General features: G+C 54.3%; 1 protein-coding gene across 2 annotated transcripts in view; it reads right to left on the bottom strand.

Moving 5' to 3' along the window:
• Nucleotides 1–21,181, bottom strand: part of LOC142018918 (semaphorin-3D-like) — a 37,643-nt gene extending 16,462 nt beyond the window's left edge. For both annotated transcript variants that reach the window (XM_075005151.1, XM_075005152.1), the window contains exons 1-2: nt 21,106–21,181; nt 3,097–3,324 (exon numbers count right to left, since the gene is read on the bottom strand). In XM_075005151.1, the coding sequence (XP_074861252.1) occupies nt 3,097–3,223 (127 nt within the window). In that variant the 5' untranslated portion in view covers nt 3,224–3,324; nt 21,106–21,181. The remainder of the gene's footprint in view (nt 1–3,096; nt 3,325–21,105) is intronic.
• Between the last annotated feature and the right edge of the window lie 5,572 nt (nt 21,182–26,753).

The following is a 26,753-nucleotide window of genomic DNA, read 5'->3' as shown; positions in this document are numbered from 1 at the left end:
ACCCCAGGGGTACACACACCCTGGGCTGAGAACGGCTGACAATGCAGGGCTACACGGGGAGGTGACAGATCTCGGTACAGCGTGGATGTGTCAGCCCAGACGAACGACACAGCTGCTGGCTCAGTGCTGGCCTGGTTGGAGCAGCCTGAAGTCATAGTCATGTTGTGGCGCAGCTCACTGCTGGCTTCCCAGCCAGGGATGTACCTTATCGATGGGCTTGTGCTGTCAGTTCCCGGTGGAACTCGGAGGCCCAACGGGCTGTGAGGGGTTAGACGCTGCCCCAGAGCTCAGGCAGCTCTGCCGATCCCTCTCATGTCCGCACAGGCGCAGCTGCGCTGATCATCACCCAGCGGCCGGCGTTCTATTATAAGCTGTCTCATGCCGTTATCGTGGTGCAAGGGGTCGCTTTGCTGCTCAGCCTTATTGTTCTAGGCTGCGCCCCCCTGTGCACCATCCTTCCTGTCTGGGGCTGTCATTTCCTTTTGGCAGGCCTGCCTTGTCTCCCCCCATGGGGTCCTGACGGTAGCCCAGCTCCCAAGAGGCTCCTGGGCGGAGGGAGTCTGGGAGGTTTCTTTCCTCTGGGGTGTTTGAAGCCTGGACTTGTCCTGGGGTGGTGGCCTTGACCCTGCGGCGTGTGGGCCATGAGTCACACCTCCTGCCATTGTCTGCCCCGTCCCTGAGCCGGCCTGAAGCTGGGAGCTTCCTTCTCCGCTCTCCTTTGAAGTAGGGCCGCCTGCCTCTGCCCCAGCCTCCCAACAATCCCTGCTCCCACCGGGGCCGAGGCCAGGAAGAGCCAGCCGCGGCGTTTCCCAGACACGTTATCGACGCTGGCCATCGCCCAGCGGCGACCTGCTCGGGGCTCACTGTGCTTCCTGGCTGGAGGCTGCGTGGCAGACAGCCTGCCCAGGGAGCCCTGGCCATAGCCCACGTCTCCCCTCGCTCGCGTGTGGTTCTGGCGATCAAGCCTGCGTTCCGACTGCTCCCCACAAAGCCTCCTGCAGCTTGAGTGCCAGTCTCTGCCAAGGGCTCAGCTCTGTAGCAGGAATGCGCCGCCCCCAGGCTGCTGGGCCATTGCCTCGGGCGTGGCGAAGAGCCCAGAGCACCTCAGTTAGACAGCCAGGCTAGTGCCACTCTTCTCTGGGAGTCACAGGAGACATACGGCCACAGGCCTCATCCCTGCCCTGCCACCCGCGGGCCTCACCTCCGCCCCGATGCCACTAGCTCCCCCGTTCTTCTGCTCTTCAGCCCTGTCCTCAGCTGGTGTAAACCAAGCAGCGGCTTGGTGGCTGCCGTTTGGAGGGGAGCCCCCACGGACGCCCAGCTCTGGTAGGCATTGCTGGTGGGGCCCATGTGTGTCTGTGCCTGTCCAACGGCACGGTGTGCTGCGCTGGGGCTGGGTGAGACTGAGAGAGCCTCTGTCACTGCCCGCTCTGTCATTGAAGAGCCCTGGCCCTTTAAGGAGGAGGAGGCTCAGGCCTGGTGCCCAGCTGCAGGGGATCCCATGGGAGAAGAGTGTGGCTCAGAGCCAGGCCTGGGGACTAGAGAGGGCTCCCACAGAAGGGGTCTGACTTGGAAAAAGCAGAAGCCAGGCCCTGAAGCAAAGGGATGGAGAGGCCCTGGGGCTTTGGATGCAGCTGGGTCTCTGCCTTGCCAGCCTGTGCCAGCTTCCCCCAGCAGCAACATTGAATTCCAGGGGATCTGGCCAGATCCCAACTCGTGAATACGTCACTCAGGTTAGTCTTCTCTCCTCATCCCCCACCCAAAGCTACTGGGAAGCTTTGTTACGGGCTGATCACCAGCTGGTGAGCTCCACACCAGAGGCAGCTGCATTTTACTGTCGGGCCTGCCAGCCCTCAAGAGAGTCTATAAAATGCTTCAGGAGCCGCTGGGCTGAAAGGTGCGGGGTGGTACATAGAATCATAGAACACTAGGACTGGAAGGGACCTTGAGAGGCCATTGTGTCCAGCCCCCGCAGCAGGACCAAGTACTGTCTAGACCATTCCTGATAGACATTTATCTAACCTGTTCTTAAATATCTCCAGTGATGGAGATTCCACAACCTCCCGTGGCAATTTACTCCACTGTTTGACCACCCTGACAGTTGGGAACTTTTTCCTAACATCCAGCCTAAACCTCCCTTGCTGCAGTTTAAGCCCATTGCTCCTTGTCCTGTCCTCAGAGGCCAAGGAGAACACGTTTTCTCCCTCCTCCTTATGACACCCTTTTAGATACCTGAAAACTGCTGTCATGTCTCCCCTCAATCTTCTCTTTTCCAAACTGAACAAGCCCAATTCCTTCAGCCTTTCTTCATAGGTCATGTTCTCTAGCCCTTTAATCATTCTTGTCGCTCTTTTCTGGACCCTTTCCAATTTCTCCACATCTTTCTTGAAATGCGGCGCCCAGAACTGGACACAATACTCCAGCTAGGGCCTAACCAGAGCAGAGTAGAGCAGAAGAAGGACATTTTGAATTTTGACCCTATCCTCCAAAGCAGTTGCAACCCCTCCTAGCTTGGTATCATCTGCAAACTTAATCAGCGTACTGCCTATGCCAATATCTAAATCGCTGATGAAGATATTGAACAGAACCGGTCCCAATACATGATCCTTGTCACTAGTAGCTGTGGCAATAGAATATGGCACCTGGTGGTAAATGCACTCTAGTTTGTGGTGGGGGCCGGGTAGGCCTCCTGCACCGTGTGATGTCTCCCCAGGGCGAGGGCTGGCCCGGACCCACTGCAGTACTTTGTGCATGGTACAGAATAACGGGCTGTGTTCTGAGGCTCAGGGGGTTTTTAGGCATTGGCCTGAGCCCCAGGGCAGCCTGAGACCTCCCCTTTGGGCCAGTCCCTTTCCAGCCCCGAGAGCAGCAGTTACACTGGCCTTGCTGGATTCCCTGGGATGGTGACGCTTTCTCACTCCCTGGCCAGTCAGCTGAGCTCGGCCTCTGTAAGTCCTGGTGCCTTCCAGGCCCCCACTGCACAGGGCTGAGATTAGCACCTCTGAAGGAAGCAGCCTGGACCCTTCTGAACAGGGCATGAACCGGAAGGAAATCCTGGTTCGGACCCCAGGCCTGGCCCGACAGAGGCTTCCCTACCTTTGTATGAGAGGCGAAGGCGAGGCACGCCTTGCTTCCAAGCACTGCCAGTCCCGAGGGCCAGCAGGACGCTCCAAGTCAGCAGGATAGCGGACAGGTGCAGGCAGCTGGAGATCAAGGCTGACATGCTGGCGGCTGCCCTGGCTGGGGCTCCTCTCTCAGCTGGGAAAGCGGTTCTGTCCTCCCAGGAGCATGCTCTGCTGGGGGAGAGGCTGAGGCGGCTTCCACCTGAAAGCAGAAAGGGAGGAATTCTGCATCGCTGGGTTTAGCAAGACCCGGTTTGCATGTCCAGAGCCCCTGAGCTCTCACTGCTGGCCAGGGGATCCAGTTCCATCGACTGAAGTCAGGGATTTAAATCACGATTTCAGGTGCCAGGCAGAACTCACTGCTTAGAAGCCACCTTCCCACTGGTACATCAGTGAGTTTCTAAAGAAAATCAAATGGAGAGAGAAATCTCTTGAGCTGCAATTTATTTGCAAATTTGATTCCATCAACCAAGGATTAAACAGAAACTGGGAGTGGCTGGCCCCTTACAAAGGCAGCTTCTCAGCCCTGGGTGTTAATATCTCCCCATTAGACTCTGACAATGGGCCACATCTGTCTGATCTGCCGTGTTTTTTTCTCTTTTGATACATACTACTGATACTGGGCCATTTCCACCTTGCTGAATAGACTTTGTCAGCTCTGGCCCTCCCTTTTTTGGGACCCCACTCTTTAAATACCCCCCTGGAAATGCCCCCCGCCCCGCACTCTTGCATCTGACGCAGCGGGTCGTTGCCCACGAAAGCTTATGCTCAAAAATATCTGTTAGTCTATAAGGTGCCACAGGACTGCTTGTTGTTCTCGAAGATACAGACTAACATGGCGACCTCTTTGATACAGCAGAGTGCTTGCCCATTTGTGGATGACACCTTGGACACCAGGTTAGCTTCCAACGAAACAGTCTCTGCGCTCGATTGGGTACAGCTCTTCGCTACGGAGGAGCAGGGGAGCTAGAACAAACTGTGAGGGACAGGGTGTGATAGCCTCCGAGCCAAATTGTAAACCCTATACTTGGTGGAAACCACGTCAAACCGAGGGTGCGGCAGTAAGTAACCCCCACACCTATAGCTGCAGCTTCTATGTGCAGGAGGGTGCACACCAATTAACAATATTTATTAAACAAGCCCAGAGCTTACTACTTTCACATTCTTGTTACTTGCACATTTGTATGTTAGGAAAGGGCGAGCGATATACTACTGGCTTATAATGCAGCTGGCTCCTGGCTCCTGAGCAGGGCCGCGCTCATTAGGCTGGTAACGGGAACTGAATGAAACGCACAACAGCAAATGCAATTTCTTTGTCTTAAACAAACCCCCTTGAATTGGTTTGGCCCCATCACCGTCTCTTAGCCAAGCCAGTTCCACATTTGCAGCCAACTCCGCAGGAGTTCAGGCCTCAGCCTCTTGGGGGAGACAGTCCTATTTACAGAAGTCTGGCTGGAAAAGGAAAAGAAAACGGTGATAAGGAACAAACCTGAGAACATGGGATTGAAATAACCCCCCCGACCCCCGTTTAAAAAACCTTTTCGGAACCTTTTCGTCAACCCGCTCTGCTCTGCTGGACTGAGCCATCTCTGGGGATTAATTACATCTGTGACAATAGGAATGTGCGGCCCACTGGGGTTCAGGCCCTGCTGCCGCCTTATAAAAAACACTTGCCGGGGTGACGCTGCAGCAGCATGGGAAGAGGAGTAGAAAACCTGCTGTGTGGCCAAGCCACCAGCCAGCATCTAAGGGGAATTTGTTCTCAGCTGTTCCCACCCTCCCATTCCAGTTCACAGCCCCACCCGATCTGCCGGGCGGGTTCTTAACCACGGCCTGACTGCCTGGAGCCCTGCACCGCTCAGAGCAGAGGGTCACGGGAATGACAAGGGTACAGTCCGTATGCAACGGCGCGAGGAAGCCCAAAGCCACCCCCCAGCCAACACCAGAGCCACTACTTACTAATCGTCACTTATTTGCTACTGCCCTGGCCCCGGCGTAGACCGCGCTTCCGCTGCCCAGCTGGGGCGCTGCCTCAGTGGGTGGCCTGCGCCAACTGCAGAACGCCCTCCCGGGGGCGTAGGCATGGGCTGCAGCAGAGCGTGGGCCCCGTCACACGCCAACCCTGAACTCCAGGGCGCTGGCGCTTTGTACTGGGCCTGGCCGGTTGCTAGGGGGATGGGCACAGGCCAGCTCCTGACCTGCCTCCGGTGTCCTGTGGGTACCGGCCACCGCTGCTCGAGTGCACCTTCTCCTCCGGTCCCTTCCCCCCGCGTGCCCAGAACGCCGACTCCCACAATTCACAGGGCGAGGGGCCTCCACGGTCCGGCCAGGGCAGGACTTTAGGACCACACAGGGCTTAAACAACCCCTGCAGGCTGGTCTGCTTGGCCAGACCCTTCTTCTTCTCGCTCTCCTTTGACTCTCCCTGACAGGGCTGGGGCTGGAGAGCCATTTCCACCCCATTTCTTGCCGCCCTAGCCCCAGAGCGGCTGCTGCCACCTGTCCCCATGCAGGGGGAGGTCTGGGGCATCGCGAGTGAAGGGGGACCAAATGGGGGCTGTCCCACCACTAGAGCAGCAGGAGCAGGTGTATCCCCACCATGGGGGTGGCCCTTCCAGGCATTGTACCCTGATGTTCCCCCACCCCCGAGTAAATTGTAGGGACATTCCCTGGCTGGTGCAGATATTCCATCCGCCTCCAGCTGCAGTGATGCTTGCATCCTCCCTGCCTGGGCCTGGTGCCGCCTCTCCTGGCGCCTGGGTGACGGGAGGGATAGCTCAGTGGTTTGAGCATTGGGCTGCAAAAGCCAGAGTTGTGAGCTCCGCCCTGGAGGGGGCCATTTAGGGATCTGGGGCAAATTTAAAAAAAAAAAAAAAGGACCAGGGATGGTGCCAAGAGGGCAGGGGACTGGACTTGATGACCTCCCAAGGTCTCTTCCAGCTCTATGAGATGTGTATCTCCATATATGCATATAAAATTATGACAGGTGCGGAGAGGGTGAATAAGGAGAAGTTATTTACTTGTGCCCATAATACAAGAACTAGAGGACACCAAATGAAATGAATGAGCAGCAGATTTAAAACTAATAAAAGAAAGTTCTTCTTCACTCAGTGCACAGTCAACCTGCGGAACTCCTCGCCAGAGGGGACTGTGAAGGCCAGGACTATAACAGAATTTAAGAAAGAGCTAGATAAATTCATGGAGGTTAGGTCCATAAAAGGCTATTAGCCAAGGGCGGGAATGGTGTCCCTGGCCTCTGTCAGAGGCTGGAGATGGATGGCAGGAGACAAATCGCTTGATCGTTGTCTTCGGTCCACCTTCTCTGGGGCACCTGGCACTGGCCACTGTCAGCTGGGCTCGATGGACCGTTGGTCTGACCCAGTACGGCCATTCTTATATGTTCCCTGCCCTTCCCTGAGGGGCTCAGACCTGCCCCTTCCAGCCCCCCGGCCAGGAAGCAGAGCTCAGCCTGTGCTCCTCCAGGCCTTGGCCCAGCAGGGTGGGTATGGGTACGGCACACCCAGTGCTCATTACAAGGGCTGAGGCTGGCTTGGGAGTCCTGTGAGTATCTGCTGGTGCTGGAAGTGTCGGGGGAAAACATGAGCTGGTACTTGCAGGCTGCTAGCAACGGTATGCGCCCTGAGCGGGGCGGAGGTAGCCCGGCACGAGTCCTGAGATGGTCCCAGGTGCTGCAGGCTTGTGTGAGGGGCAGATGCAGCAGAGCCTGGACCCTCCACAGCTGAGGACCGTGCCTGGACCACAGCCCTGTGGGCTGAGGAGGAGCCGGGGGAACAGACCCCAATATTTAATCCAAGGCCAAAAGGTACCGGGCTGGAAGCACCATTCCATAAATGGATCCCCTGAACCTTGCATGCTGGTGACTTTCAACCATGCCCGAGTCCCCGCCCTCGCTGGGAGTCGATTGGTAATTCAGGTACCCCACATTTCACCTCATTTGAAAACGATTGGCTTACAAAATCGGCTCTAACACAAGCAAGGAGTCCCGGCCCATTCAGCCCAAAAAAGGGCTACTGTCTGATTTGTTTTACTCTGTAATTATAAAATAAACCAATTGGTGCTTACATGGTGCTTACACTTCCGTGTCTCTAGAGAGCAGCACACACAAGCTGTATGAAAGCTGCGTGTGTACTGACCTTCCTAGAGCTTCTTAAACAGCCTGTTGAAAAACCAGGCAAAAAGCTGCATGAGCTGACGTGCCCCCAGAAGACATCTGCACACCCCTGGCTCCCTTGGGGGAGAACCACTGCCCAGGAGTTAATTCAAGCCAATGCTGCTTGCCTTGGTGTGTTGGATAAACAGCCTCCTTATGGTGCACAAAGCTTAGGAGAGCCATTGTTCTGGGTTCTACACCGCTTCCCCCACGACTGCTGCGCCGGTCTTTTTATACAACTTGTGGAACGCCTTGCTGCAGGAGTGAGGTTAGTGAGGTAAAAGGTATACCCAGGGTCCCAAAGGGATTAGACCCTTAGAGGAATAAAAACAATACTGATCATCACTACACTCGCTAGGGCAACATTACAAAGCTCTGGGGCTGTGTGCCCTCCTTGGAAGCCTCAAAGACGAGATGACAGGTGTCACGGTCCCTGCTGGAACAGCAGTGCCGATGATCCTGGGACTGTGTTAGCACAGTAGGTCAGGCCCTGGGGCAAGGGCAAGGCATTGCGGCAGCTCAGGATCGTGCAGTTAAGGGGTACAGTGAAGTCTACTGGGGAAGGTTTGGTAAGGACTCCAGCAGGGGCCTGTCAATGCAGACGTGTCAGGTTCTGCTCCACTCCACCCTAGGTTAGAAACAAAACCAGCGTGCCCCCGTATGAGGGATCAGGGCCATAAGCTGTAAACTTCTGCCCAGATCGGCTCCTGGCGGGAGCCTGTCCCAGGCAGAGTTTATACAGAGGTGGAGGAGCAGTGGCCGGTGGATGGAAACAAGCTGCTGCTGCCTCCAAGGTTAAGTTAAACACTCCCGACAGCTTTGTGTAATCAGCTGTCCAGAAGAACACAGTTGTTCTGGCTCTGTTTGGAGTGGGATGTGCTCAGGGCCAGGCCAGGGCCCTTCTGTGCAGCTAATGTCTGAGTCAGGGCTGCGGCAGGGGAGGTGCACCCTGAGAGCAGTGGTGGGAGCCAGCATGGCTTTCCTGGGCTCTGGAGGCGGAGGGGCTTCGGCAAGGCTTGGGGGAATTTTCCCTCCAATCGGTAAGGAGCAGCGCCCCTGGGCAGAGCGGGCAAGGTCTCAGGAGGAGCCACACAGGTCCCCTGCCTGATCTGAACCACCTCTCCGCAGCCAGCAGCACGTCTGCCCCCTCTGCCCCATAGCACTCCAGGTGCGGCTCAGTCTCGACCTGCTCCCCGGCCCCGCTTGCGATGAAGGACCTGGTCTGTCTACACTGCAGTTCGACCCAAGGCCGGCCTGTGCAGGCTGTCGGGCGCTCCTGGAGCCCAGGCTCGCAGGGGCTTTTGTCCCAGCTGGCAGAGTCCCAAACCCAGGCTGGCCCCAAACAGCTACACCCCAATGAAACGGCCCCTGGGCCCGGGCCTTCGTCAGCTGGGCTGGGCCACGGCAGTGTAAGCGCACCTGAGAGCCCCTCCTTCGCAGAGCGAAAGCAAATCCTGCCCGGCACAGAGCCAGGTCCTGCCCGCTGGGGAGGGGGCGGCAGGGCCGCGAACAACAGCGGCGGCACCTGCGGGTGGGGGTGAGCAGGAGCCACGTGCAGGATACAGTGTGCTGCTCGTGTTTGCAGGGTGTCTGGGTGCGCTTCCACTCACGGCTCCACAGTATTACGTGTGAGGGGCCGGGCCTGACTGGGTGGACTTCCACGTCCGGGTGCAGGAACACAAACCTGGCCCATGCCTGCGGCTCTCTAAAAACAGCTGCCTGGCTGCAGAAATCCCTCCCTGCTCCCTGAATGCCACGGCGGGTTCCGGTCCTCCGGAGAAGCGTGATGGACTCCCCAGCAGCTGCGGCTGCTGCGCCCTGCTTAATGGAGGGGCTCAGGGCGAGGCAGCTGTCGTCCTTCTGCACATGAGATGACAAAGACAAAAGGAAACCAGTTGCTTTCCTTCCCCAGCCCCCTTCCTCCCCCTGCTGTGTTTTCCCTGGGGCTGCCAGGTGTGCAGAACAGCCCCGGGTGCGGAGTGTCGAGAGGCCATCGGGGAGCACACAGCTCCCAGGTCCCGTGGGCTCACACATACAGAAATCTCCCTGGTGCAAGCCACCGTGAGATGCAAGTGTGAACGCTGGGCCCAGAGCCCCTGTGCGTTTCGCAGCAGCTCTAACTGGGGAAATGCTAGCAAGAGATAACGGCCACGCGCTGGGCGCACGTCTCGCGAGCTGCCGGGCCTCCTCTGCCCCGACTGGCCAGCCCCTGGCTATTCGAGCCCTGAGACCCTCACGTAGGCTTGAGGCCGCTCAGTCTTGCCTGGCAAGATTCAAGGCACTTATTGTAATTCTCCCCACAGGCCGATTTCTCAGGGGACTCGGACGCGTGCTACGGCCCAGGAAGGGGAAAGAACGGGCCTTGTCTGCACCTCTGCCCCCGTGCAGCCCCCTTTGGGTGGGCTGTGTAGTTTTTCACCATCTGCCTGCCGGGCAGGAGAAGCCACGTTCCCAGGTGTGCGGTAATAACAAAGGTAGCAGAGGCAGCTCCAGCCCCTGCTGACTTGATGCCGGGGAGCCTGGCAGCAGGTCCTGTCCAGTCAGGAGCACTTTGGGGCTGGTTTTCCCATTTGGGGCCAGGGTTTAGCTGTTGTGTTCATCTCACTCCATCTGCTGAGCTCCCTGCAAACACACCTCCCCACTCCCCGCAGGCCGGGGATGAAGCTGTGTCCATCAGCGCTATTCCAAGCACTTTGAGAACCCGGCAAACCCCAGCTGTTGCTGCCGCTGCTCTCTCGCACTGAAAAGGATTTCCCACCTGTCCCAGGGCTGGAGTCAGTGGGACCAGAGCTTGGCAGGCGCTCTCAAGGGAGCAGATCCTTGTCTCCCTGGAGTGGGGGGGCCCACATCTTTGCTCCTTGAGCTTCCATTCCGCTGAGACCACATCCCTCATGGCTTGCGATTGTGCCCAGCAATTGCTAATACCACGGGGAACCGGCTTCTCTTGAAGAAGAGGCTGTGAATCCCGTAACTTTGGAGCCTTTGTGTAGGGCTGGCGCACTTCCCAGCTCTCCCTCTGCCACTCACCTTCCGTTACTGAGCAAGGCAGTTGTCGAGTTGGCTGGAGGCCCAGGGCAGATGTTCAGGCTGCTGTTTTCAGATCACTCATCTGCTGTGGCTGCTGCTCACTGTAGGGGTTTGTTGACTTTCCCGCATGGGACGAATCTTCTAGAACCGGATGCATCTTCTAGAATCTCCAACTTGTAGGACTGGACCACTTTTTCTCTGGCAGATGTATCCTGCTGGGAGGTAGCGGACCAGGCTGGCCTGCTGGGAGCCCATCGGCGCCTCCCTCTCCCTCTTGGTCTGGCCAAGAGCTGCAGGGAGCCTCCTGCAGCTGAGGAGGGGACAGTCACAGCTATGAGAAGAGGTGTCCCAAGTGACTCAAGAGGACCTCCCAGGGTACCCCGCAGCGTAGGCCTGGCCCACCGCCTCCCTGAGCCTGGCACGAGTGACTGACCCTTGACCAGGGAATAGGATGCCTCCGAAGGAAGTCTCAGCCAGGCAAAATATCGTACCACGTGAGCTGGAGTAGGGTGGAGAGCCGCTGGGACTGTAGCTAAGGAGTCACCTGGCCCAGGGTACCGGTGCCGCCCGTTCAGATCCTTGCTGTCACCTCACACCACTGCTGTCTCCACTCTGTCCACCTGTGATCTCTTGCCATCCACAGCCCACGGTTTGGAAGCAGGCCTGGCCTTCGAGCAAGGTGGGTGTCTTCGGTCCCACACTTTCAGGTGTTCCAACTGACTATAGTCTCCACCGGTTGGGCCCCACCAGCAGCATCCTGCCTTTGGGCCCAGCCCACCGGCCGGGTCCAGGCCTGCTCTGTTTGGAAGAGCAGTTGCATGAACTGGCCTGGCTCCTGCTTCCTTTACTAGCTGGGCTGGTCTTCTCTGGGGGGGAGTAAGCCACCCTAGCAAAGCACTGACCCTGAAAGGCCAGAAAATGCAGGCAGCTGACACCCTGCTCCTCACACTAGAGGTTCAGGCCTCTATCTAGAGCGTGCCTTCCAGGCTTCCTCATTAGAGCAGCCACCAGCGGTGCTGTGCTTTCCATCCCAATCCTCTCTTCCAGCATCTTGGAACCTTTGTTACCTTCTGCCTTCGGGACCGATGTTTTCCCCTTGCAGATAAGTAGAGCCCTTGCTTGCAGATTTGAGCTCAGCCACTTCAGCCATGCTGGAGGCCCGACAGAAGGAAGAAATCCCGTTTCCTCCCGGGAATTTTTTTTTTAAATCCTCCCACAGCCTTTTGAGAAGAGCTGTGCTTCTGAAACAACCCCTTGGAGGAAGTTGATATCAGGCCCAAAAATAGCCCTGCCACCGATCTCTCAAGCCCAGTGCACCGAGTTAGCAAGCCCCCATCTGATTTTGCGGCATTAAGCTACAGATTCCACTCAGAAAATCTGATGAAGTCAAGAGGGACAAACTCTGTGGGACTTTGACTTGTGGCATTAAGTGTCAGACCATGTGTTCGACAGGTGACACATGGCATTTTCTCCCCCAGCAGAGGGAATCTCAGCGCACAGCTCTCAGGAATGCGTGTGTCTCCTGGAATTTGTGGGATCTGTCACGGGGGGGGTGGGGTGGGAAAGAGGATCGTTGGTCCCTTATGTGGGCACTTGGGCTCCAGCACTCTCCATCAAATGGTATCGGACATTAGGACACTTAAACCTCCCAACGGCACTATGACTGAAGTCAGCAGCGTAAGGATGGAACAAGGCACGCCGCTGCCCACGTATGCATGGCTTCACTGCATGGCAAGCTCTGGCGGTGAGACCTTGGGAAGAGAGGCCCGCTGGCTCCTGGGATTTGGACACAGGGACTTTCACTTCTAGGTCACCGGAGCCCATCTGGACACGGTCAGCAGCACCAGAAGTAACTGGCCCTGCTGGTTGTCCGGTGGCCTCCATCAAGTTCCTACAGCTCCCAGGCTGACCTCACAAAGGCTCCTGTGCTTGCAGTCTCAGCACAGAGGCCAATGACCCTAGTCCCTGCTTCCCCAAGTTGAGGGAGAGAGGGTGCGGAGAAGCTTCCCCTGCCGTGTGGATACTTCACTATCCAGGCAGTCAAGCCGGTTTCTGGCCCTAGCATTCAACTTACTGCTGCTTCCCCTCCCGGTGTATTTCAAAGGGCTTTCCGCTGGTGCCAGGTAACATGCAGGAGTTCAGGCCTCCTCAGCCTCAGCCTAGCCCTCAATCCAGGCCCATCACGCCACAGGAGTCACCGCCGGCTTTGCTCAGTGACCCCGATGGGGGGATCACTGCTGCCAGTCAGGGCCCTGGGCCGAGGCTGCTGGATTTTACGTTCCTGAAGCATCTCTCAGCCTCAGCCGAGGGCGCCTGCTTCCCCCATCAAAGCTCTGCGCTGTCTTCTTATCCTGCAAAGGAGGCCCCCTCCCTGCCTTCCCCCAGTGTTCTTCTCTAATTGGAGTTAAATAGAACAGACAGGCGTGGGAGTCAGGGAGGCTATGGCAGAGGAAAATTTTTAGTGCACAGCCTCACACTCTAACCCTCCGCAGAGCCTGCAGTCAGCTGGCATTGGTGGCAGGCTCCCTGGAGCAGTCACCAGGTCCCCCGTATGGCCCTGTGCTCCCACCGGCTCTCAGAACAGCTGGTCTTTCCTCTGGCTCAGCCAGGCCTGCCTCCCTAGTGGCCTATCTGATCTCAGCCCAGGGTATCTCCTGGGAAGTGGCAGCTAGTTGAGACGCAGATGCATACCATGCCCTTAGCTCCAAGTCAGGGCCCTGCGCCCAGGTCATCCTGGTGATGAGCTGAAAGCCGAGGAAGATTTCTTGGGGAGAGGATGATGGAGGAAAATCTCTGCTGAGCAGCGTTCCCTGCAAGCTGAGTGCTTGGGTGGCCGCCCAGGAGAGATTCAGTGCCGCCCAGCTGCTTAGCAGAGCGTCCCCAGCCACCCACAGCATATCTGTGGTGCACATGCCTTGGTGCACATAACAAAATTTGTTCTGCATGGGATGGAAAAAATGACAGGCCGCTCCCCCTTGAGCTCCCAGTGTCCTTTGCAAGGTCATTTTTCTGACTGAGGCTATATTTTCGGGCAAAGGCAGCTCCCAGTTCCTCGGCCCTTTACCGCCACTTCAGCCAGACCCCAGTGAATCTGGCAGAGATGGGGTTAATCCCAGAGCGCTGCCTCAAGGTTCCCAACACTCCTGAATCAGCAGCATCAGAGCAGGCAACGGCAGACAGAGCTGGGGCCAACTGGCGCATCCATGGGTGTCAGGGTGCCTCAGAATCTCACTACGCTGCAGCACCTGTGTGCCGTAGGGAAGTGCTGGCAGAGATGGGGAATGAAAAGAGTAGGGGTGCGTCCACACTGGAGCGAGAGGTTGAATTGCAGTCGGGTCGCCATCCCAGTGCTAGCTCTGGGTGGCCTTGCCCGTGTACGACACCGGGGTTTCAGATGAGATGGGCTTTTGGGCCTCTCGGCAACCTTGCTGCTGTTCTCGGTGCATTAGTCCAGGGCTGAGCAAACCTGTTTACGTCCAGCCTCACTCTTTGGCCCTGCAATTAGCACGGCCCCGCCAACCTGTCTGATGGCATCCACACCGAGGGAAAGTTCGGTTGTGGTCAGAGGGGAAAGAAAACCTTTTGGGCACATGCAAGAAAATAAGTCTGTTGCACGTAAGAAGGTCCATTAATCGCTGTGTAAGTGCGATATAAACCCCGTAACCTGTTTCAATACTTTTAATGAGACGGACGAGCCTGAGACCCAGCAGCCGATCATGCCCCTCAAAGGGGTCTTTCCCCCACTTTGCACACCCCTGCTTAGTCCATCCAAGCATTTGCATCAACTGGGAGCATCCCCGCTCGTGCCAGCCTAGATCTGCTCCCGCTGGTGTTTGTGGAGGAGCAGGGAATTGACCCCAGGTCTCTGATCGCCCAGGGGGGATCTCTGGCTGCTTGCTGGACCACCCTGGTTTCCATGGCCCAGCCTTTTAGAAAGAGCTCCGCATGCCAGGCGAGGATCTGAGTGCACACAGGGGCGGGTGTGATTACAGCAGGGGGACAGCTGTACACTACACATGCTCATCATATGCGGTACAGTTCTGTTCTCAGCATGGCTCGGCAGACACAGAAATCAAAAGCCGCTGTCCACCCAGCCACTCCCGCCACCGAAAGCTCTGGGAAAGAGATGCCCTCTCACTTATCTGACAGAAGAACTCCCCTCCTGCCCCAGCAAGAGAGGAAATCAATGTGAACCTGGTCAGAGGATCATAGGACACAAGAACTGGAAGGGACCTCAAGATGGCATCAAGTCCAGTCCCCTGCCCTCAGGGTCTAGAGTTAGACCATCCCCGAAAGATGAGCAGTAAAATACAGACCTTTGGTCTCAGAAGAGCAGGCTTTGACTTCCTGAGAGAACTGAGCGGCAGGATCCCCCGGGAAGCGAATATGAAGGGGAAAGGAGTTCAAGAGAACTGGCGGTATTTTAAAGAAGTCTCATTGAAGGCACAGGAATAAACCATCCCGATGCGCAGTAAGAAAAGCAAGTATGGTAGGCAACCAGCTTGGCTTACCAGGGAAATCCTTGGCGAGCTTAAGCTCAAAAAGGATGCATTTAAGAAGTGGAAACTTGGACAGATGACGAAGGAGGGGTATAAATATATGGCTGGAAAATGCTAGGGAGTAATCAGGAAAGCGAAAGCACATCTGGAATTGCAGCTTGCTAGGGATGTGAAGGGCAACAAGAAGCATTTCCAGTAGATCTAGAGAAGTTATTATTCCTTTCAATTCGGCACTGGTTAGGCCTCATCTGGAGTATTGCGTCCAATTCTGGGTTCCCCCCCGCCAGTATATAAATAATGTGGATACATTGGAGCGGGTTCAGCAGAGGTCAATGAAAATGATGAGGGGGCTGGAGCACATGACCTATAAGGAGAGGCGGAGGGACGTGGGCTTATTTAGTTTGCAGAAGAGAAGAGTGAGGGGTGATTTGATAGCAGCCTTCGACTTCCTGAAAGGGGGCTCTAAAGAAGATGGAGAGAGGCTCTTCTCAGTAGTACCGAATTGCAGAACAAGTAACAATAGCTTGAAGTTGCAAAGGGAGAGGTGTAGGTTGGCTATTAGCAAAGACTGTTTCACCAGGAGGGCGGTGAAGCACCAGAATGCTTTACCTAGAGAGATGGTGGAATCTCCATCCTTAAGGGTTTTTAAGTCCCGTCTTGGCAAAGTCCTGGCTGGGATGATTTAGTTGGGGTTGATCCTGCTTCAGGCAGGGGGCTGGACTCGATGACCTCCTAAGGCCTCTTGGAGCCCTGTGGTTCTATGATAGCTGTCTATCTAACCTGCTCTTAAATATCTCCAAAGATGGAGATTCCACAACCTCCCTAGATAACTTATTCCAGTGTTTAACCACCTTGACAGTTGGGAAATTTTTCCTAATGTCCAACCTAAACCTCCCTTGCTGCATTTTAAGCCCATTGCTCCTTGTCTTGTCCTCAGAGGCCAAGGAGAACAATTTCTCTCTCTCCTCCTTGTAACCCTCTTTTAGGTACTTGAAAACTGCTACCATGTCCCCACTCCCAGGCTTCTCTTTTCTAAACTAAACAAGCCCCGTTCTTTCTTTCAGTCTTCCCGCATGGCTCATGTTCTCCTGACCTATAGTCATTCTTGTTGCTCTTCTCTGGACCTTCTCCAGTTTCTCCACATCTTTCTTGAAATGTGGAGGCAGAACTGGACACAATACTCCAATTGAGGCCTAAGGAGCGCTGAGTAGAGCGGAGGAAGGACTTAGCCTGTCTTGCTCTCCACACTCCTGTCAATGCATCCCAGAATCACGTTTGGTTTTTTTCCAACAGCATCACACTATTGACTCATATTTAGCTCATGGTCCACTCTGACCTCTAAGTCCCTTTCCATAGGACTCCTTCCTAGACAGTCACTTCCCATTCTATATATATGAAGCTGGTTGTTTCTTCCTAAGTGGAGCGCTTTGCATTTGTCCTTATTAAACTTCATCCTGTTTACCTCAAACCATTTCTCCGGTTTGTCCAGATCATTTTGAATTCTGACCCTGTCCTCCAAAGAAGTTACAACCCCTGCCAGCTTTGTATTATCTGCAGACTTAATAAGTGTACTCTCTATGCCAACATCTAAATCGTTGATGAAGATATGGAATAGAACCGGCCCCAAAACAGACCACTGCGGAGCCCCTTGCAGCATGACTGCAAACCATTAATAACTACTCTCTGATGCCAGGAGACGTGATGCAGCCGCACAATGTGTGGCAGCTTGCCAGGGAGTTGGATGTGAGGAATCCCAGCCGATGGCCAGGTGTTTTGGAAGCTCCTTGTCTCAGTGTAGCCACATCCTGGGCAGACACGTGACTAGACGTTATTTGACACAAGCAACAATTGTGTCCCTTGTCACTCCAATAACGTTTGCCCCATTGAATTGTGTAGCCACCCGGTGCACATGTCTGAGTGAGAGGCAAGGTGGATAGAGGATGGCTGGTGCCTGTGTGTGTCCACAGGGGTGAGTAGACACTCATGTGGGTGTGCGTCCTTGCACCCTGTCGGTGTGTTCAGCTCTGCCTCATCTACAGAGGATACAGATCAGTAACAACCCCCAGCTGCAGAGCTGACTCTCCAACTTAACCTGTAGAGATGGCTACTTTATAGAAGAAGGTCTTCGTGGAGCTCCTGGCTGTGCCCACCACACTGGCAGCCATCAAGTCTACAGTGTGGATGTCCCACCTGAATACACTGCTAGGCAGATACGGGTGGATCCACGCTCTGTTCAGGATCATGCTTGTTGTGATCCGTGAGGACATTTCAAGAGGCAGTGTAACCCAATGGAAAGGGATCCGCGTGGGAACCTGGCCACCCCTCAGCCCACTCCCTTTGCCTCAGTTTCCCCAGCTGTGGAACAGGAGTTGTGACACAGTCCAGGCCTGCTGAGGAAAGGCGCTCTGTAAGAACAAAACGCTCTTGGTGGAGCAAATGAGGGTCATTTAGGAGACCAAAGAGGCGAAGGGACTGGAAGGTAGGCCTGGATTGCTGGAATAGAGTAAGGTGTCTTTTCCCCGTCTCTGATCTGGGGTTGCCCCGCTCCTCTCCGGAGCTACGTCACAGCTGCTCATTACCTCAGTTAAGAGTGTCCCATGTGGGCAAGGAAGGCTTGGATCCTTCCCAGAGGCCCTCTCCTCTCTCCCCCGCCTGAGTTTAAACGCCGTCCCAGATCAGCTTGGGAACCTGATCCCTCGCCGCCACTTTTCAGCACCAGTTCAGGCCTAGCTCCCCAGGTCTGGGGATGGCATGGGGCGCACGGGTCTCCCCAGAGAGGCCCTCCCCCACTGCCCTCCCAGCAGCAGTGTGGGAGGGGCTGTTTCCAGAGGAAGAGGCAGCTCCCATGGGGCAGGAGCCAAGACTGGCAATAAATCTTCCTTCCTGAAGTAAACAATCCGGGAGAGGGTGTCAGGGGAGCAAGGATGGGGGCGGGGGCGCTGGGAGCATTTTACTGCCTGAAGTTACAGCAGGCACGTGTCCCATTTGCTCTCCGCCTTACTTTCTGTGCAGAGAAAATCAGTCCGAGGCAGCTTTGTTGTGTTCTCGGTGCCAGGCCGGTGCTGGCCAAGGAATCCAGCCGACTGCCCTGTAACCTGTCACGTAGGGGCAAGGATAGGTCAGCCGCTTCCAGGGCCAGGACAGGCTGTGGCATTGCGGTTAGATCATTATAGCTTCCCTGCTCAGCTTGCTGCTTATGAAAGCAAATCAGACTCGATTCACTGGCTGCAATGAAACCAGATCAGGGGTATTTGGCCCAGTGTTTCTAACTGGACTGATAACTCCCGGTCTGCCTCGTTCCCCCATCCTGAGCTGGTGAATTAAAACAGCATTTGGCTCTCTGTGGCGTTTGCACTGACGTTGGTTCAGCAAGGGGTAACTACAGACAACGTGCCAAGCAAGCTTTATACCCACTCACTCCCCGCCCCGCCACAGTTTCTTTGCTTGAAGAAGCTATGAATGAGGGCACCACCCCAAAAGGACTTCCGAGCCTGCCAGGCCTGCGTAGTCTGGGAGGGGACCATTCGGCAGTGCCTGGTGATACCGGACAGAATCGGCTCCTGAAAGATTCTGTGCCGTTCATGCAGCAGGCGTGCGGACGACCCAGCCAGAGGCAGCAGATCAGACAAATCCCGGGGGAAGAAACCCGAGCATGTCTCTGACGCTGCCTGTTGCTGATGGGCAGAGAGAGAGGAAAGCAGCTCTTTCTTTAATGGTGTTCCCTGTAAGCCGAGCGCTCGGGAGAGATTCAGGCGCCACCCAGCCGATCAGCAGAGCGCCCACGGCCAGGAGCGTGCGTGTCTACTGGTGGTGCACATCCACACGACTTGGTGCACAGAACTAAATTTGTTCCACCCATGGATGGGAAAAAATGAGCAGGAACCCTGGTCTGGCCCTGTCGTAAAAGCCAATCTCTACTCTCAAGTCCTATGGCTGGAACTTCAAGGGGCCGAAGGGAGTTAGCTCATGGGATCTGGGCCCCTTGGAGCGTTCCAACCTACACTGCTGTGGCTCAGCGCCATGCCTAACTCCGGCCGTCCTTGCTGGGTTATGGTAACGTGCTCTGTGGCCGGTAGGCTATAAACAAGCTTTCTGGGCTCCTAGCACAGCAAAAATTTAATTCTGCTCACTGGCAGCTAGATACCAGCCACACTGCAACACAACACTGAGGCTACATCTACACTAGAGGGTTTTTTTTTGGACAAAACAGTCATTTTGTTGACAAAACCCCCAGAGCGTCCACACTAAAAGTATGTTCTGTCGACACACTGTCGACAGAACTCGGCACTTTTGTCGATGGCCTTCTGCCTCTTCCCCACGAGGCAGAACGCCTTTCTCGACAGAATCTGTGGGCAAAAGAGCCATGTGGATGCTCCAGAGGGCCCGGGCTTCCAGGTCACGGGCAACCCTGTCTGCTGTGCTTCCGGCCGGCCGTTCCATCAAGACAGGGCCGGGCAGTCCGGCCTCTCTGTGTTGACAGAGCAGATTGCTTTTCGATCCGCTTTTGTGTGTGGCCGTACTCTGTCGACACAAGTTCTGGCGGATGATATCTTCCAACAGCAACTTCTGTTGACAGAGCGCTGTAGTGTAGGCGTAGCCCAAGAGAGCTCAAACCAAGCTGAGCCCTGGCACCAACCTGAGCCTGCTGGCCTGCTATATGCTGCCATCTGATCACCCTGCTATGGTGTCCAATGGATACGGTATCTTTCAAGCAGACTGCTGTGTTGCATTTCCATACACCATTATTAGACCACTGCTGCGCTCCACCCCAGCGGTGATCTCCTATCGGGTGTGGACAAAGTCATTTTGGGCTATATAATTTTAGTTTGCAGAGAGCTCTTGTAACACTGACAGGTGGATTCCAACCAAAGACCTCTGCAGCCCAGTGCAGGAGCCTCTACAGTGTGAACGAAAAGCCAGCTGCCTCTCAGCCAAGGCAGCAAAGGAGACTCATGATTTCTATAAGTGGCCTAAGTGAATCCAGTAGGTGCGTGGGTTTCATGCTTCCCCTAGCTAAGGAAATCTCAGACAAGCCCTCGTTTTTGAAGCTGACAGGCAGAACTGAACCGGGGACCTCGGGAGCCTCATGTGTGAGCTAAAAGCCAGCTGGCTCTCGGCAAGAGCCCTAGGGGAGATTCATTCATTGGCTCTGTAAGTGGTCCAAGTGCCACTAAACGAGCACTTTAGTCCCCTGAACACGTGGGTCTTACCCACAAAAGCTCATGAGCTAATAAATGCGTTAGTCTCTCGGATGCCACAGGACTGATTGTTATTTGTGAAGCTACCGATTAACACGGCTCCCCCATGGGACAGTGACCCACAGCCAGTGGGTGTGTGGGTTACACTTTGGGATCCTTTTCTACCTACAAATATATAACTGCACATTGTCATTGTTCATTATTATTACATCGGCCCATCCATCGAAGGCAATCTTACAAAACCACAACATTGAAACATGGCCCCCTTGGTTTGTCTGCTGAGGTTTCCTGGTCACCAATAACTCAAGCACTGAAATATTTAGAAACAGCAGGCGCAGGAGTTAAATGAGGCTTTCAGGGAACTCTTCACATTTCTCAGGGTCTGGTTCTTTTCTGCCGGTTACATGGCATATTCCTTAGTTTCGGGAAGTTGAGGAGTTGCAGAGAGGGAGTCATGACAGCTGGTTTAAAGGAGCAGAACTTTGCCCTGGTGAGGGTTTAACTCATTCAGAGGGCTTAATGGTTTTTTTTTTTTCCTGTTTAAACATTAGTGCTGTCTGACGAAGTTAAATGGAAAACAAAGATTTAGTTAGTTTTAAAGTCTTTGTGGAGTGGGAAGGGATCCAATAAAGTCGCCTGTGGTGAGTGGAACAGTCCTCTGAATGAAACAGTCCCTCCAGGAAATTGAACTAATTTCAGATTGTTATAATTCATTAATGGGACGTTAAACAATCAGAGTAAAAAAGCCCAAGAAAAAATACCAGCATGGAATATACACAGTCTTATCCTGGCTTAGATAGTGATGACGAATAGGCTTACCAGAGACTTTCCCCTGCTATACCCTGAAGCAGGAGTGACAGAATAATCTCTGTTTACAAATTAGGGAGGGATAAGTCACAGGCAGATGTAGGGGCCAGCTGTGCACTCAGTTACATGGGTTAACTCAAACATAACTCTGCTGACTTTGGTGGAGTTACATTGGATCTGCTCCAATGGAAAGGGAAATACAATTCTGGTCCCACAGGCAATAAAAATACAAAGCTGTTCCAGCCAGCACAAGTAGCCCTTTAATAACACTTAACTACTCACCACCTCCAGGCTCTGCCCACTCTTCTAGATGATGACCTGCAGCCTCTTGACCAGCACAGTGTCTGCTTATGTTGCTTTCCTGTTAACAGCCTCCAGTGCATTAGCCCCGGCAAAGCAGAAGCACCTGAAATGTACAAGGAGGCTGTAGCGTAGGGGTGGAGTCAACAGGCAGTGAGGTTGTCCAAAGACAGCCTCCATTCATAAAAACAGGAGCTGTTCCCAGACCATCTGTTCCACTTATTTATATTTCATTCTGAGCCCTTAACCCAGTTTCTTGGCCCAGAGAAGTTCTGCTGGGAAGAGATGCCATCTAGTGGCGAATGTCTGTATTTCCATGCTCAGGGGGCAGCTGGGTTAGCCTGTAGCTTTACATGTAATGATGGCTACGGCTACGCTACAGAAGCGTTTCAAAAGAAGGTATTTTGAAACTGCTAGTTAGGGTTTTCTTTCTTTTGAAATAAAAAAGCGGCATTGACGGGGCTCTTTCAGCAACGAACCCAGTCTTCAAAAGCACTGTTAGTCTGAAAAAAATGGGGCATTAGGAAAAAAAATTGGGAAAAAGGGTTCTTCGAAGACGGGGTTTATTTTCGAAAGAGCCCCATCTACTCTGCCTCTTTCCTTTCAAAAGAATCTCTTCTGAAAAGGAATTATGTAAATGAAGCACGAGATATGCAAATCAGTGCCTCACAAGCTTTTTTGGTTTTCCTCATTTGCATTCCCCTTTCAAAAGAGGAACGCGAGTGTAGGTGTAATTCTGTGGCTGTATGCTACAGTCCCCGGTTCCAGTCAATATCTTCATCAACGATTTGGATGTTGGCATAGAGAGTACGCTGATTAAGTTCGCAGATGATACCAAGCTGGGAGGGGTTGCAAGTGCTTTGGAGGACAGGGTCAGAATTCAGAATGATCTGGACAAACCGGAGAAATGGTCTGAGGTAAACAGGATGAAGTTTAATACGGACAAATGCAAAGCGCTCCACTTAGGAAGAAACAACCAGCTTCAGACATATAGAGTGGGAAGCGACTGTCTAGGAAGGAGTCCTGCGGAAAGGGACTTAGGGGCCAGAGTGGACCATGAGCTAAATATGAGTCGACAGTGTGATGCCCTTGGAAAAAAAGCAAACGTGATTCTGGGATGCATTGACAGGAGTGTGGAGAGCAAGACACGAGAAGACCTTCTTCCGCTCTACTCAGCGCTCATTAGGCCTCAGCTGGAGTATTGTGTCCAGTTCTGGCCCCCACATTTCAAGAAAGATGTGGAGAAATTGGAGAAGGTCCAGAGAAGAGCAACGAGAATGATTAAAGGGCTAGAAAACATGAGCCATGGGGGAAGACTGAAAGCACTGGGCTCATTTGCTTTAGAAAAGAGAAGAATTAGAGGGGACATGATAGCAGTTTTCAAGGACTTCAAAGAGGGTTACAAGGAGGAGGGGAAAAAATTGTTCCCCTGGGCCTCTAAGGATAGGACAAGGAGCAATGGGCTTAAACCACAGCAAGGGAGACACTAGGAAAAACTTCTTAACTATCAGGGTGGTTAAACACTGGAATAAATTGCCTCGGGAGGTTGTGCGATTTCCATCGCTGGAGATATTTAAGAGCAGGTTAGACAGACACCTATCAGGGATGGTCTAGATGGTGTTTGGTCCTGCCAAGAGGGCAGGGAACTGAATTCGATGACTTCTTGAGGTCCCTTCCAGTTCTAGTGTTCTATGGTTCTACAAAGCCCTGGTTTACATATCTCACACTTCATTTACATAATCGCATTTTCCAAAGAGAGTCTTTCGAAAGAAAAACAGCTGTGTAGATGGTGCTCACTCAAAATAAAAGACTGTTTTCGAAAGCACCCTTCTTCCTGAAAAAAATTAGGGGTGGGTGGAGGAAAAAAAAGCTACCTCTTGCCAGTTGGACCAGTTAATGAAGCAAATTAAGTAGGACGTGTCTCAAATACCAAAGGTGAGGAAACTGCCCCGTTTGGATCCAAATACTTGAAGCTGGTATTGTAAAACTGCTAATGGGTCACTGATCGTGGCTGGGAAATAGGTGCCAATTTTTGTATGAAATCATGTGTTCTCTGCTTTTCTAGAGCACATTTCACTTGACGTTGAGTTAATAATTTGCTCCCATCCTCCCTCCCCCCGTTACCCGTCGCTTTCTGTCCTGTGCATCTGACTTGGCAGTTTTAATTTCAATTTGGTTTTTTTTGGACCTCTGTGTTATAAAACCGTCATGCCATTTCCTGTACAGCCCTGTCTTCAGATCTGCAGAAGTGGGTCTGCCCCACGAAAGCTCATCACCTAATACATTATTCTGTTAGCCTTTAAAATGCTGCATGACTGCTTGTTGGTTTTGTTAGAATACAGACTAACACAGCTACCTTTCTGTTACTAGGTTAAACGTGCCAAATTTATAACTGAGTTCCAATCCAAATGTCTCCCTCTGTAATCTTGTAGTAAAATCCTTTTGCAGAAGAATGGCTAATTTTAAGCCTTATTGAACGTCCAGGGAGGTTAAAGCGTTCCCCTGCAGGTTTACGTGTATATCAGTTCCTGACGTCCCATTTATGTCCGTTCATTCTTTGGCACAGAGGCTGTTCGGTTTGCCTGCTCCGCCTTTATCAGCCTCTTGGATTGTAACGTCAGAGTTGGTTTTGAGGCTGTGGGCAGGACTGCATCCTGCACGGCTCAGGTTATGTGTCACATGATGTTGTGTGTTCATGTCAGCCAGTGCACGCTTGCGGAAGCATTCACTGTAGCAGTCCAGACTATCACCGCTGTGTAAAATTTGGGCTCTTTTTTAAAATCTTTTGGCACCATCTTTGGGCTAATGGAACTGAACAGCTGTGGTCCAGCATCGAGCAGCCAACAGGGGATGTGGGTTCTCGTCCTGACTCTGACTCTGCCTTGGTGTGACCTTGGGCAAGTCATTTACTAGCTCACTGCCTCTTGTGCTTGTCCAGTGAGAGACACCATTACTGTCTCTGCTTAAATCTCCTCACCCTCACCCACCCTGTTATAAGTGGCAGGAAGGCTGGGGGTGAGGGTGGGGGGGAATTTTCCATTCCTGGGAGTGACTGCTAAGTCTCCCCTCAGCTCCCCTGCTCGCCCTTGTTTACCTTCCATGGAAATGTCTTTTTCAATTTCTTTGGCGTCACTTTGCTTAACTGACATTTGCAGACAGGGTCGAGCAGGCAAAACAACGTTCCTTTGCCTAAGACCGCCTGGGCCTAGTCATTGTCCACCAAAGACATTTTGGGAATGTACTTCCAGCCCACACCCATGATATTTTGTAATCACTGGCGCATGCGTCGCACAAGACGATTAATGACAAGCGTGGCTCGTCAGTTTTGCATATAGTAGTTACACGACACCTTTTGACACAGATTCCGACAACAGTGAATGGGAGCACTGGGTGTGTCAGGCCTGGTGCGAGTTGTGGTAGGGTGTGCCCTCTGCCAGCGAGCACTGGGGTGTCACGTCCAGCCGCTGGGCTCAGTGTGAAGCACCAGGGTGCTGGGCTGAGGCGGGGGACTGGGTTATCATGGGCACAGAGGTCGCTGAGGCCTGTGTGAGGATTGCAGATCTGTGAAGTCCAACTAGCAGCTCACAGGTCCTCATTCCCTTGTCCAGACAAAGCTGTAGTCTTTATAAACACATGTAAGGCCAAGGGACCCAGGTCGTCGGCAGAAGAGAATGAACCTGTGAGTTTAGGGTATAAAGCAGCTGTATCCAATGGGAACTGAAAGATCCCCACTCTTATGGTTGCTGTCCTTCTATATTCACCACAGTCCCCCCCCCAGCCAGGCTCCCCTAGCCCCCCCTAAATAAATGCCCTCCTCCAGAGCCTGGCTCCCTCAGCCTCCCCCTCCCCCAGATAAACGCTGGTGACTCACCAGAGCTGCCGGAGGAGCCAGCAGAGCGGCCAGGGCTCGCGGAGTTGCTGGCGTCGCCACGCACTCCTCCCAAGAGGAGCTGCACTTAAAGGCTCCATGAGCCACGTGCGGCTTCAGAGCCAAATGGCCACACTGAGGTGTCCCGTTTGCCACATGGGGTGAGGGGTGACCGTACTGGACACCGCGGGTGTAAAGCATGAAGTAGAAGCCGCTACACAGATACGGCACAGAACAGGTGGGAGCCGATGTGACTGATGGATCAATACTTTTCTAACAATCAACGCCCACTGTTTGCCTCCTAATGTGAGAGAATTTAAATTACGCTGGGCTGAAAGGCTCGGTGAGTCATAAACCTCTCCAAGATGACCAAGATACCCGCTGAGAGAGACCTTCTCTGGGAGCCACTCCCGGGGCTGAGCATGCAGTAAGCACTCCAAGGCCAAGTGTCTTCAAAACCCTGAGTTGCTGCTTCTCCACGCTGCCAGGCAGAAACCCAGGCTGGGGGATAGCTGCCGCGACTGGGGACACTGACCTGTTCTGAAAAAGATTCTTCCTGATCGTATAGCAAATGCAACCACCAGCTCTGCATGGCATACAAGGGAGAGTCTGAGCTATTGCCTTGGCCTGCTGGGGGATGATCACACAGTCAATGTGAGAGTGAAGATGCGGTGAAAGGAGGATGGATTCACTTCACTAAACTGGCAGGATCTGTTGGGTTTGGATTACATTTTCAGAATGATATTTATTAATAGGCACTTCTCGGCGGCTTATGTCTGACTGACGTCCACGTGTGCCTTCGCGCTGGTGCCACTTCCTGTTTCAGAGCGGGGACTTCCACATCCTTTTCCAGTCAACTTTTAAATATGTTTCCAACCAAGAAGCAACTGTTGGGGCAGATCAGGCTGTGAGCGGGCAGCGGGTAGCAACTGGTTGCGTTCTCCTGATGTCCTCTTGCCAGAGGGATGCTTCTCCTGTTCTCCTGGGTCACTCTTCAGCAACCCCCTCCGCTCGCAGGGGAGAGGGAACATCTCAGATACTTCCCTGGGTGGTACCAGCTCCAGCCGGGGCCCTCTTCTGGCAACTCAGGACAGGCCTGAGCGCCTCGGCCGGCTCTGCTAGGCTCCGCGGGCGCCAGCGTGTCAGCCGGGTGCAGCCGTGAGGGCTCGGCGGGAGGTCTCCTCTCATGGTGCCCCAGGAAAAGGCGGCTCCCTGAAGGGCCTGGCCCCAGCCTGGGATGCTCCTTCACAACCACGCGGCTTTGGCTGGCCGCCCTGCTCCAGATGGCAGCCCTGGGAGCGCCACTCCCGTCCTTCCCCCCACCGCCAGCACCCACATCTCCCTGGGGCCGGCTGGGGAGCAGGGCCAGGAGGTCGCCCAGGGATGGACCCTTCCCATGGACCTGTGGGGCCACCTCATCCCAGAGCCAGCCAGGGCCACCTCAGAGCGGCCCCTCCCCCACAGGTTGGGGTGGGGCCACCCCAGAGACCCTCCCCCCGCCCTGTGGTTGAGATGGTACCTCCCTAGCGGTCCGCCAGACGCCCACGCCCTGCGGCTGGGATGGTACGACCCCAGCCGCGGCCGCCCCCTGCTGGCCGGGGTGGAGCCGCCCAGGCCAGGCCGCGCCCCGCGCGGAGCCCGCCCCGCCCATTCCCCCCCCCCTCAGACAGGCCCTGCTCGCGCACGCTCCCGGGCGGGGGCGGCGGTGAAGCGGGCGGGCGCGCGCCTCGACGTCTTTCTGCCTGGGCGCGCCCCCGAGCGC

The sequence above is a fragment of the Carettochelys insculpta genome, chromosome 11 (genome assembly GCF_033958435.1).
Source record: "Carettochelys insculpta isolate YL-2023 chromosome 11, ASM3395843v1, whole genome shotgun sequence".
NCBI classification, from domain to species: domain Eukaryota; kingdom Metazoa; phylum Chordata; order Testudines; family Carettochelyidae; genus Carettochelys; species Carettochelys insculpta.
Note: the sequence above shows the minus strand (reverse complement) of the source record. Positions and strands in the feature narration are given on the sequence as shown.